This window comes from Hippocampus comes, unplaced genomic scaffold (genome assembly GCF_001891065.2).
Source record: "Hippocampus comes isolate QL1 unplaced genomic scaffold, H_comes_QL1_v1.1 scaffold92, whole genome shotgun sequence".
NCBI lineage: Eukaryota > Metazoa > Chordata > Actinopteri > Syngnathiformes > Syngnathidae > Hippocampus > Hippocampus comes.
Window position 1 is genome coordinate 3137007 of NW_017805379.1, and position 12774 is coordinate 3149780.

Consider the following 12774-nt stretch of genomic DNA (forward strand, 5'->3'; position numbering starts at 1 on the left):
GCTCTTCAGGTAACGCTTTAAAGGCAGTAATAGGCCACACTTTCCTGAATTAGCCATTAAACTTAATATGGTGAATGGAAGCTGGGCCAAGGTGGGAGATACTGCCCCCTTCAGCAAATTAGCAACCATTGCACCCTTTCCATTCCTGTTGCAAACGTCACGTTGAATAACTTGGCTTTTGTTTTTGTTTGTTTTTCAGAGTGCGGCAGCAGCGCCCAGCCCGGTGATGGGCAACATGCCCCCCAACGACGCCATGCCAGGCGGTCCCATGCCTCCGGGCTTTTTCCAGGTACCAGCCACAACCAATCTATCAATCAATCCAACATCTCTTGTTAGCCCCACTCGTTCCTCGAATGTGACGACATTAAAGAGATTTAAATTAAAAAGCGATTTCGAGCGACATTGAAAAAGAGAGAGTTGAGTTGTAGTATATTACAGGATAAGTTGTCCGTTTTATGAGAATAAAGTTATCGAACAAATAAAATTTAGTTCACTCACTTTTTTTGAAATGACTATTTAAAACCAAAAAAATCTTGTAACATTCAAGACTTTAATATTTCTTGTAAGAATATAACTACCCCTCGTTTTCGTGAATAACGTAAATTGAATGTTTAACCTTTTCTGAATAATCTGGGGGGTTAAGTGTTTATGTATTTTTTTTCGCCAATTATACGTATATTTTCGCTATTTGCTGGTCAGCCTGGTCCCGATCCCTCGCCAATAGAGTGACTGTGATATCATTGTCATTCGTGTTTTCTGTAGCCGATCAATTAAAATATGATTTTTGGAGAATTTAATTTCACATTATCTGCCAAAGAAAAAAAATGTCTTTCTATTATTTCTGTGGAAGTTGCTGTCTGAACAAACCTCCCAAAATATATTGTGAGTGTCTCAGCGTGTGTACCTGCTCCATCCTGCTGCCATGCCACGGTAAATGGCTATTTATCATGGTAGGGCTGGATTTGACAGCCTTGCCCTTCCTTCCAAATACAACCATAATTCAAAAGACGTCGCACAGGGTAAATTATACCCTCAGAAAGAATCAACCTTTCTCGGGTACAACTTTCAGGTTGCACAGTGGCTCTCTGGCCCCAAGTTTTTTTAGATTGAAAAAAAAAAAAAAGACAGCTGGCTCCACGCGGCGTGATAGACAGCTTTGGCATTTGGCCGAAGCGTGATAAGGTAGCGGGCAGGGACGGAGAGATGAGAAATGTGAAAGATCACCTCCACCTGGACTCACGGTCACCCACCTGCCACCATTGTTTTGGTGCTCTAAGCAAGGCGGGGAGGCTAATGAGTGCAGAAGGAAAAGGGATGGAGTGAGCGGGGGAGAAAGAGAGAGAGAGTGAACCATGGGAGAGCTATTTATAACATTGGTGGGGGTGTAGTGAGGGTCTGTGTGTGTGGTGCTGAAGGGACTTATTTTGACAGGGAGCGTCGCTTGTTTTCCGCAAACGCGTTTCCTGTTCGCAGTCGTGAGGCGACTTCGTCCCGATGTCCCAACCATTTTCCCACCCGAAATGACGCGACATGTCAATCAGATGGTCCGGTCTCACGCAACGCCATGTTACACTTGAGGAAGCACGAAAGAAAAACTTTAGCGCTTCCCTAGACGCGTCATCACTGATTCTCAAAGTGTGGTGGTACACAGGCTCCGTTAAATGGAATGCAAACGAGTCACAAAATTACATTAATTAAAAGTCGTCATCCTTCTCCGACGATTACGAAGGGGCGCTCGCCCCAGGTGTAACCCCCACCCTTCCGCCCCTCTTCTTTCTTAAAGGGACCACCCGGCTCTCAGCAGTCCCCCCACGCACAGCCCCCCACACACAACCCAAGCAACCCCATGATGGGACCCCACGGCCAGGTAAGAGGCAAATACTCACTCTCCAGCAGTTCTTCCTTCCTTTCAATTCCCTCGAAAAGCCCACCCAAATGCAAGGCCCCTACTCCACATCAGTTCTCCTTTCACTTTCTTCCTCTTTGACCCTCCGGGCCCATTAGTCTGGTTGTGGTTCTAGAACCATATAAGCCAACACCTCTGGTCACCGTTGGGGGACCATCCAGAAGGCGGGAGGCCGTGGCCCTCGTCAGTGCCCAGCATCGGGTGTCCCTGTGTGGAATAAATTATTCGCTCCCCTCCCCTCCCTGGAGCTGCTCGTGAGGGGTTGTGCACTTACCGCACGTACACACACACACACACACACAAACACACACACACACACACACACACACACACACACACACACATACAGCCTCCCGTTTGCTTGCTTTTTCTCACAGCATATGAATAAAACAAGGAACCAAGCATGTTCTCACATCCTTACTTCGAACCGTTCTCTAAATGGAAAAATCTGAATTGGGGTTAGCCAGCGAAGTTGCTCATTTCTACCCAGAGCCCGGATCGTCGTTCTCGCGGTTTCTGGTTTCCCCGAGTCGGAGCATGCTTCCTCTAAAGGTTGCTGTTATTGTTGTTGGCCCCCGACGCGTTTGCGTATAACCAGCGCGACCGCAGGCCGAGTCGGCTTATGCCGACCGCAGTGACAGCAGGGGGATGTGTGGCTTTTACACGTCATTCGCCTCATCTGTGCGTCCTCGGCGCTAACATGTATCCCAAATCTCACGCTTCTGGTCTTTTTACAGCCTTTCATGTCACCACGCTACCCAGGTGGACCGCGCCCCCCACTCCGAATGCCAAATCAGGTACGAAGCACGCCCCTCTTCTTATTCAACTTGGAGCTGATCATGTCTATCTATCAGTCATGTATTTTGTTCAGCCTCCAGGTGGAATTCCGGGATCGCAGCCTCTCCTGCCAAACAGTTTGGACCCGACACGACCGCAAGGTACGGCAATTCTTGTGTGGAAAAAAAAAAAAGCCATGAATTGAATTCCATTCAAAATATGTTATTTTTGGAACCCCACTGTTTTGCGGTACATGCCTGCATGCAAATCCCATGTTATAAATAGAAGTGCAAAAAATTTTGAACAAAATTTATTGTCAAAAGTAATCGTATGAGAAAAACTATAAAACAATACATAGTGTAACATTTGGTATGGCTCGCATTCATCCACACTTGTGGCTGGTTATTGTGGCACTGGGCGGGAATTAAATAGAGCGCTATATGCATAAAAGGCATCAGTGCGCAAATTTATTTGCAGCAATAATTATTATTATTGATTATTTTTTAATTTGCATTGAAAGGACAGCATATGAGACAGCACCACAGATTTCTTTATGGAGTCATAAGACGAACCTTAAGCTAAAAGAAAATCACTCCAGCCATGCATTATTTTCCATACTGGCGCCTTTTTTTATATGGGGGGCGGGGAGAGGGGGGGCATTTTACACACATGTGGTCTCAATGTGAGCTGGTGAGTCTGGCCCAGGACGACAGAGGTCTTTGGAGATTCTGTCTGGAGATTACAGCCACAGGGTTTGAACTAATGGGATTAGGGCACAGCCGAGTCTGTCGTGTGTCTCAGATAGACTTTAGGAGACGAGCCATTTCTGGAATTAATGCGAATTAATTTCTGGGTTCTCGTTTCAGGGCATCCCAACATGGGCGGTCCGATGCGGATGAACCCTCCTCGAGGAATGGCCATGGGCCCACAGGTACCACTGCCACACCCGCACGCATAAGGCGGAGCCTTGAGATACGAGTGACCGAATTTAGAAGTTCATGTATACTAAAAACAATCAAACAACGTTGGATTAAACCCAGCCCGCCATCTTGATGCCAACATATGCTTGAAAATGCCATGAACGTGCCAACAGTTCGCATTGATAGTTGCGTTTTTAAAGCATTCTGATGACCAAATAGTTGAACACAAACGGTGGAGCAACACATGTTGACAGATACTATAACAATTCAGGTCGGTAGAGCTGCCGTGCAATATGATCATGTATGACTAAAAATGACTGTTGTACGCTCTTCTCTAGGGATGCAAGCGGTGCACATGCATGGTGAAAATATTTATGTGCATGCCATATTACCGCAGCGGCTCCTCTCTCTGTCCTGTGGTTGCACTGTGGTTGAGAGGAAAGAAATTTAGTCTGTGCTGTTTGTTGCACATAGAGTATATTTGACAATAAAGTTGACTTGACTTGATATTTGATTGCCTCAGTGCGCATTTGCAGTGCAAGTGCATGACTGTATTATACTGCCTCCTGGTGGCCAAGGGGGGCACCCCAGAAGTAAAGGCAAAATGAAATGAATTGTTGCATTTTTATCATGATGCAGAGTTTCATTCTATACATTCGGACCAAATGTAACTAATTTCTCAAGGCACCACTGTACTTTCTATGATCAAATACCATGTTAAATTTGACTTTTTTTTTTTTCATCTCACAGAATTACGGTGGCTTGAGACCCCCGCCCAACTCCATGGGCGGACCCATGCCAGGAATGAACATGTACGGTCACGTCCTCGCTGTACTCGTTATGACTGTAGTGATCATGTAGTTGATGTTCCACTATGTCACTGCAGGGGTCCAGGAGGAAGAGGGCCGTGGCCCGGGCCGAACACGAACTCAGTGAGTAATTCACTTTTACGTGTGACAACACTGCAAACATGAGCTTTGCCGCGCAGCAGCTGTTCGCAAGATGTGGCGCAGCCGTTTTTGGTGTTTGGCGGTATTACTCGGCTGGAATGTCTGCCCGAGCTAAGGTGTGATGCTCTGGTTTCCCTCCGCAGATAGCCTACTCCTCCTCATCTCCGGGCAACTACGTGGTGAGTTGACAAAAAAATTAAAAAATGTTCCTTAAAATGTTGCTCAAGTGCTTCATAAGGCTTTTATGATGGCGACAGTTGTGAATTTGCCTTGAGGGGTAATGGTAATATTAATACTATTAATTAGTAGTAATATCATTAATTTTTTTTTTTTTTTTTTTTTGATGCCACACATATTCAAGGACAATTTTGAGTCTTTACTGAAACTAAAGTTCATGTATTAGCAATATGGGAGGAAAGCGGAGCCCAGATAGGAACTCACAACCTCTGTGCTGTTGAGGCGCTTGTGCTAACCGGTCACCCACCGCGCTGCCCAGTTCAAAATAAAAGCAATGCCGTCACAAAGCTAAGTTAAAATGTATATTTTAAAGGAAATAGGATTGCAACCGTGATATAATATATGCTACTGTATTGATTTGATAATGTGTCTTGGCTACAGAGCTTCTAGTCATATTTCATTTATTTATTTGTCCAGTCAGATTTCAGGTTCTATGTGTTGCCATGTCAGCAGAATCTGCCAATGGTCTTCAGTGCCGTAAATGCTGGCCCATGACACATAGACAGTAATGGCAGTTTTTTTGTTTTTGTTTTTTTTTTAGCCAATTAGATTTTAGATTCATCAAACAGGTCCTGCTCGCAGGCTAAGACAGACGTTTGCTTTTTCTGTCGTCTGACTGTTTGAGCTATGTAGTCTCACCCCTCCTGTGCGTGCACCAAAGGTTGCCGCAACAGTCGGCCACGGTAGCAGACATCATCTTGGTGCATTTGCACATTTATGGAAGAGGACGAATCTCTGACATGATTAAAAATTCATTTTCACCCGGACTTTTCAAGAAAAATCATTCCTGGCTGGAGGATTTATTCCACACTTTTTCAGAGCAGCACATTTGAGGGCTACAGCTAGTTGACGGGCTGGAGCAAAGAAAAGGGTGTGAGGGTTTTTTTTTTTTTTTAATCTATGAATAAATCAGCATCTCTCAGTAAATGAAGTTTTTTATGATTTTGTCATAGTACTCGATAAATATTGATGGCGAACTGCTTCAAATGATAATGCAGTGTAGAAATTTGGAATCGGTTGGAGGAAATAAAGGCTCTGACTCTGAGTATGGTTCTTGCTTCAGGATGAATGCTCTTCTTCCCAAACGTGTGAAATGCTTCTCTCTGTACTGCCACGCATCGTTGTATTGTGTTTTTAGTCTCTTATTTTGTAAAATAGCAGTGTAAGCGCGTTGGTATTAGGGGGGATTCGAAGGCCCGGGTCGCCACTGCTGTTTACAAATGCTCATTTAAAAGTCTTTGTAAAGTACCTCTAAAATCTGCTCATATAAAATCTAAATGAAGTCAACGGAAAAAAAACCCAAAAACTATAAACAAACTCAACATTGTATCAAACATGTTTTGATATTAACGGTTACAAATTCACTTGATGCCATTTGCTGTGGGATTTATACTTTTCGAATTAAAGCAACCTGCAAGCCAAAATGCTTCACTTTGGAGGTTGCATAATACCTCCGTCCTGTTATGGGTTTGAATTTTGAACTGATCACTCCTTCCTCTTTCTCTCAGGGCCCCCCAGGTGGCGGTGGTCCACCCGGAACACCCATCATGCCCAGCCCAGGTGGTGCGTCACGTACATAAGACCCGCCCCCCACAGCCCCACCCCCACCATCCCCTCCATCTTGCCTGCTCACCATGCGTGTCTCATCACACTTGACTCTTGCTGTTCGTCATTATTTTTTGGTTGAAAGCGCGTCTCGATGCCATCTGTTCACTGAGCTCGTTTTGTTTGCTTTGCTCAGATTCGACCAACTCGAGTGAAAACATTTACACCATGATGAATCCCATTGGAGCGGGAGGCAACAGACCCAATGTAAGGGCAAATTTTGCATACATGGGGGGGGGGGAAGCATGCGTTCTTCTACTTTCTGTTGTCTCGCCATTTTGGTTTGAAGTTGCTGTGTTCCGAAACGTTGCTTATTTTGAGGGGTTGTACCCGAACCAACTCCTTCTCGTGAAACCACCTGATCGCCACCCAATTTTTGGCGCCCTACGTGCTTGATAGACAAACAGCTCTGAATTGAGAGCACTCCGCGACTGAATTCTTGGCCATTTGCGACCGGAAGCCATCTGAATTCCCGTTTTCAAAGCAAATTTCTGTTCTTCTGTCATTTGCGGCAGTTCCCAATGGGACCTGGGCCTGACGGGCCGATGGGCGCTATGGGAGCCATGGAGCCGCACCACATGAACGGATCTCTCGGTGCGTTTTCTCTGCTCGGTCTTGTTGTGTACCTGTCACGTGTGCTTTATGACTCAATTGCGGCGTGCTCCTACAGGGTCTGGAGATATGGACGGCTTGCCAAAGGTGAGTCACCTCACCTTGAAACCTTAACCCTGCCTTAACTACCTGACCTTACCTTTACGCTATTTACCTACTTCTTTGACCTGAGTTCACTGAACCTTGCCTGAACTTGCCTTCAACCAACCTGACTGACCCAACCTGCCCTAACTAATCCACTTTTCTTACCTACCTTCCTGCCTGCTTAGCTCACATACCTTCATTAACTTACCTAAAACCCCCCTCCTCCCCCAAGCCCCACCCCTCACTGTTTCACTCTCAAGTCCTCCATGATAACGTCAAGTATTTCCACTGTTTCCTACCCTTGTTTTTATCCAGAGTTCCCCTAATAACATGGGGGGCATGAGCAACCCTCCCGGAACGCCGCGAGACGACGGCGAAATGGGCGGGAACTTTTTGAACCCATTCCAAAGCGAAAGTGTAAGTCGCAGCATCACCGCAATATCCCAAAGGCTTCATTCACCTTGGCGCTTTCCCCGACGTACCGCTGGATCAATGCAAGCAGACAGGACGGTCATTTTGAACCCTAACTTTTGACTTTATAAATTCTTGAAATTGTCTTATTGAAGTGAGGCATGCTAGTCCTGCCCAAGCAGGAATATACACTTTGTGTTTTGTTTTTTTTGGAAGTGTGTCATCTGCTTGCATTGTGCCAGCTTGCTAATAGCCAACAAGTTCATGTTGTGCGTCTATTTCAGTGATGTGTGATGATCATCACCTCATCTCCATTATTCAATGCTAAAAACTATTCTGCAGAAGTATCAGATGTACGACCACTTTGTTTGGGGGATGGAGAATGTTCAGACTAGTTTACTAACCTTATCGCACCGTACTTACCTCCTTACCTCAGCTAAACAACCACACCTTACCTTACCTTCCTACTTTCTCAAAACAAACTTGGCACTCTTACCTAACCCAACCTTAGCTCCAAAAGCTATGTTATACTTTCTCAAAACAAACTTGGCAATTTACCTAACCCAACCTTAGCTCCAAAAGCTATGTTACATAACCGTAGCTTTTTACCTAACGCACCTTGCCTTGTTTCTCACAGCTTAGCTGAACTACCTTACCTGACCAACCTACGTGCCTTACAATAGCTACTACCTATATTGCCTTAACTTACCTTAGTTACTTACCTGCCTTACCGATCTACTTGCCTTGCCTTAGCTTACCGACCAACCTTGACTAACATTTTATGTCCTTCCACTACCTTACCAAACCTAACCAATCGCAGTAATCATCCTACATGCGGGTCAATACCTTACATATTTACATTGTCTAACGTAAACTGTTTAAAAAAATAAAAATTTGGGTGAACTCAAAAATTCAAGGCAACAAACTAACATTTAAAGTTGGCCAATTCAACAAAATATTTTAAGGTTATTATGATTATTTTTCTTTCTTTTTTACGTGAAAACAGAAGAAGAAAGAAGTTAAAGAACCAATTGTTCCTTGTATCGTCGTCCCAACTAGAAAATAGACAATTTATGTTTTCAGATTGTTCCAACTTTGACTGTTTTAGCCCGAAATATGCAAGTTGTGTACTTCAACTGCCTTAACACACTAACAACCTACCTTATCTTAGCTAACCCGGTTGAATGACCTTATCATACCTACCTACTTACCTTTTCTTAGACTACTTTCCCTACTTTAGCTAACTTGGCATGCATACTTTACCTTACCCAGTATCTATATCTTTGGAAGTTGGATTGTATACCTGCAGCATTTTGCTAATGTCAGTGCTGGGTGTGATCGCCCCCTAGTGTTTAAATATTGCACATCCACTCATTTTTGCCCTCCTCCCTCCCTTTCCCCTCCTCTCTCTCTTTTCAGTATTCTCCCAACATGACGATGAGTGTGTGATTTTATTTTTCCTTTTTTTGGGGGGGGGGGGTTATTTTCCCCCCCTCCTATTTTGTACCCCTACACCTCCTTTTTTGTGGTCCCCCCCATCCTGCAATTCTTACCTCACTCTCGGATCGGGCCTCCCCCTTCTCCTCCTCCTCCTCCTGGCTTTTACCACAACGTTCCTCACGGGTGAACCGCAGCCCTCATCCACATCCTCCTCCGGAGCGGCCCTGGAGCTCGCCGGGACTATGGTGAAAAAAAACGGGCCCTCTGGGAGCATGCAAAATGGCCGCCCAGGCCAGGCACGAAGTCGCAGCAGATCAACAGGAAGAGCCTCTTCTCGGACTTGAGACGATGAGGAGAATGAGGACAAATAGAGAAAAGAAACGTGACACATGCTTGAGGACACTCTGGAATCTTCACCCACAATCGGACTTATTATTATTATTATTATTATTATTTTATTTTTTTAAATAATTTAGTTTTTAAATGTGTTGTTCCGGACCTCTGTTTGTACATTTTTATCAGAGGTATGATGATCCATTTTTTGCCCTTTTGTGTATTGGTCTTGTATCATTGCTATTTTTATTATTGTATTTTTGTTATTAATTATATTGCAATGGTCATTTTTTTTTCATTCAGAGTGCACAGTACTTTGCAAAAGAAAGGCGACTCATGTGCACACATGTCACTTCACTGCTCCCTGCTGGTAAAATTTTATCCCTGCATTATTGGCCTTTTAAAAATATATATACTTTGTTTTTCCAAATTTTTTTGTGAGCCAATTTATTATTTTCTTATCCCCATTTTTTGACCCAAATGATTTAGTTTTAGAGTAATTTTTTTCCAGCGTTATTTTTTTTAAATAATTTTTTTACCTAAATTATTTTTTCTTCTTTTTTTCCCTCTCTTTACCCATTTTATTCTTTCCTCAACCTTCATTTTCCCTACCTGCTTTTGCTCAAATATTTCTTTCCAATGCAACTTTTTGTCAGCCTCATGCAGAGTAATGCACAGCTGTATTTATATCTTTACTTTTTTATTCATTGATTTATGAGCCTATGAAAGCCTGTTTTCGACAGACATCCCGCAAAATAACCATATCAAAACTGTAAATGGAAAAACTGCCATCTATTCACCTTTGCCTTCCACGAAGAACCCTGCAAAGTGGTACGTACAAGCGGGGCTTTTTTTTTTTTTTTTTGTGTCGAAAGCAATGATCAGTTTCTAAAACTATTTGATGCATTGACATCATGTAATTATGAAAAGTATTCTCTGTATCCTTTTCCTGTATATATTCTCCGGGTTGTGTGTGAAACCAAGAACCGGAAAAATGGATGCAGTGTTGCTGTGTAAAAGCACACACACGGTTCCAACGGCAGTTTTTCATGAACACTTCTTGATACAAGACCGGCAAACTCCTGCCTGTAGTTACTGGGTTTTATGTGAAAGGCAAAGGCAGACAGATGGCAGATTTTTGATGCTGTGATTTAGCAGGCTCTCTGTGTGAAAGGTTGCATCGTTTTTAACAAGTGTTATTCTCTTCTAGCTGCACCACTCGTAGCAATGGTGTAAATATGCAGATAGGCGGCATGGTGTTCTCATCTGTGTGATGTCATCAGAGCGTCACTCAGACCCACCCTACAAGGTACTGAAGCTTTTTTTTGGGGGGGGGGCGGCCCCTCAGCTCGTGATGCTCCCGCCAACATTGCTGTGCAAGGGTTCTCTTTTATATTTCTTAGTTTGCTCATAATTTGTCACCAATGAGTACAAACAAGTTTTGATGCCGCCCCACCTAAGATGTCACCTGTCAATCTTTTTTTTCTGATCATTCGTCAACAATGAGGACAAATGTGGTTAATTGCCCCCACCCACCCCTTCCCCACCCTCACATACTTTGCACTGGGTGAGGCCCAGGTAGGAGTGGCATCCACTCTAGTTTTGTTTTTTAATTAATTGTAGTTTGTCAACAATGTAAACAAAAGTATTTTTCATTTTCCCCGTGTGTCTTTGTTTAAAATGTATTTTGTCTACAGTCAGTCAGCATTGGCTACAAATGAATTTTGATGTCAGCCCTCACCTTGCCCCACCAGCCTCCCATAATTCGCACCAATGAGTATGAAAGATTTTGACCCACCGCCCTATCCCTCCCCTAGCTTTGCAGGGGTGCCAACCGCTCTCGGGTTTTTAAGTCATGTTGAACTCTCCCATCTTTCATTTGTATTTGGTTTTTTTTTTTGTTTGTTTTTTTGTAAATACTGTACAATGCATTTTTGATATCATTGACATGTTTTGATATTTCAAATCACAGAAACATACTTTGAGCGTGTGTGCGTGTTTGCGCGCGTATGTGTGTGTGTGTGTGTGAGTGTGAGTGGGCGCGCGCGCATTGGGGGCGAGTCATGGCGCAAGATGAGCGCATTCTCGGACTTTAAATGAAAACTCTGCAACTGTTTATTTAAAAAAAAAAAAAAAAGCAGAACGTAGGTCCTGATATTGAAACGTCACGCACAATTGCAACTGTGAATCGGACTGGAGGAGAAGGCCATTTTGTTGATACATATCCCTTCTTCTGAACTATGAAGGACTTTTTTTTTTAATGGGGATTTTTTTTTTCCAAATACTCTTGTCCAAAAGTGCAGTCTTTCTCTTTTATTATTTCTGTCCGCAAGCAATGAACATTTCTGTATTTTTATTGTGCCGTTGTAAAATATTGTAACATTTGAAAAAGAACAGGGGCCGCAGGGGACGAAATTGAGGACTGTTTCTGTTCAGTTCCTCATTTTATTTTATTTTAGCAGTATTGAATATAATGAGGCATCGTGTCCACAGGGAGGCTTTGCTTTATTTCATGTTAGGGTAGTTTTCCCATCCTAAATGTCTCGTGTAGTTTAAAGAAAAAGAAGAAAAAATAATAAATAAAAATGTTCCTTCTTAATTGTATGTTTCTTTATATTGTAAATTTTCTTTTGATGGAAAAAAAAATGTTATCGGGGGAAGGTGGACAAATTGCTTTGGTAAGTGTATTTTTGTTTGTTTTTATTTTCATCAAGTTGTCAGTCATTTTTGCCTGTGTCCTCCCCTTGTTGTAGATGCATATTAAAAATAAATAAAATGATTTCACTCCTGGCGGCATGGTGGTTGACTGGTTAGCACCTCTACCTGACAGTGCAGAGGTCATGGATTCATATCCGACTGCGGTTTTCCTCTGTGGAGTTTGCATGTTCTCTCCATGCCTGCGTGGCTTTTTTCTGGGTACTCCGGTTCCTTCCCACATTCCAAAAACATGCATGGTTGGTTGATTGGACACTCTGATCAGGGATGCCCAACCAGTTGGTCACGATCGACCGGTAGCCCACGGACTGATCCCAAGTGGATCGTGAGGGGTGTCGTGGGAAATGAAAAAAAAATGCACCTCTGTGACTGTTTGCTTTGTGTGAATCAAATATGATAGAAGCCAGCACCCGCTACATGTATTTGCCTCAACACATTTGAAGACAGTCTGTGTTTTGGAATGACTCCAGGCACCTGGTATCTGCTCGCATGTGTTTGGACTTGTCTTTGTTTCACATCCCAGAGGCTACGAGAGTCAATGAAAGACGCTGCACGTTAGCATCGTGAATAGTGCTCTGGTTTGGACATGTTCAGAACAGTGACAGTGAGTATGATTGATGATGAGGATGGGTATCTGGCCAGTCGAAGACAGTTCATGTCCGCTTTATTTATGTGTATGTGTGTCTGTGTATATATATATATATATATATATATATATATATATGTTTGCATGTGTGTGTGGGGGGGGGGCAATCGTCTAATTAGTAAAAAAAAAAAAATTCAT

General features: G+C 43.3%; 1 protein-coding gene and 1 long non-coding RNA gene across 4 annotated transcripts in view; one reads left to right on the forward strand and one right to left on the reverse strand.

The window, feature by feature from the left end:
* LOC109517378 (single-stranded DNA-binding protein 3) overlaps positions 1-9406 on the forward strand; it is a 36042-nt gene extending 26636 nt beyond the window's left edge. For all 3 annotated transcript variants that reach the window (XM_019872531.1, XM_019872530.1, XM_019872529.1), the window contains 14 exons: positions 200-289; positions 1784-1867; positions 2644-2703; positions 2778-2844; positions 3550-3614; positions 4354-4415; positions 4490-4535; positions 4697-4732; positions 6299-6353; positions 6532-6602; positions 6911-6989; positions 7066-7094; positions 7407-7508; positions 8922-9406. In XM_019872531.1, the coding sequence (XP_019728090.1) occupies positions 200-289; positions 1784-1867; positions 2644-2703; positions 2778-2844; positions 3550-3614; positions 4354-4415; positions 4490-4535; positions 4697-4732; positions 6299-6353; positions 6532-6602; positions 6911-6989; positions 7066-7094; positions 7407-7508; positions 8922-8951 (876 nt within the window). In that variant the 3' untranslated portion in view covers positions 8952-9406. The remainder of the gene's footprint in view (positions 1-199; positions 290-1783; positions 1868-2643; positions 2704-2777; positions 2845-3549; positions 3615-4353; positions 4416-4489; positions 4536-4696; positions 4733-6298; positions 6354-6531; positions 6603-6910; positions 6990-7065; positions 7095-7406; positions 7509-8921) is intronic.
* LOC109517379 (uncharacterized) lies at positions 7715-8438 on the reverse strand. The gene is made up of 2 exons (XR_002168531.1): positions 8071-8438; positions 7715-8008 (listed from the first exon to the last, which is right to left on the reverse strand). It is a non-coding gene; the product is annotated as an uncharacterized LOC109517379 (long non-coding RNA).
* Positions 9407-12774: the final 3368 nt, after the last annotated feature.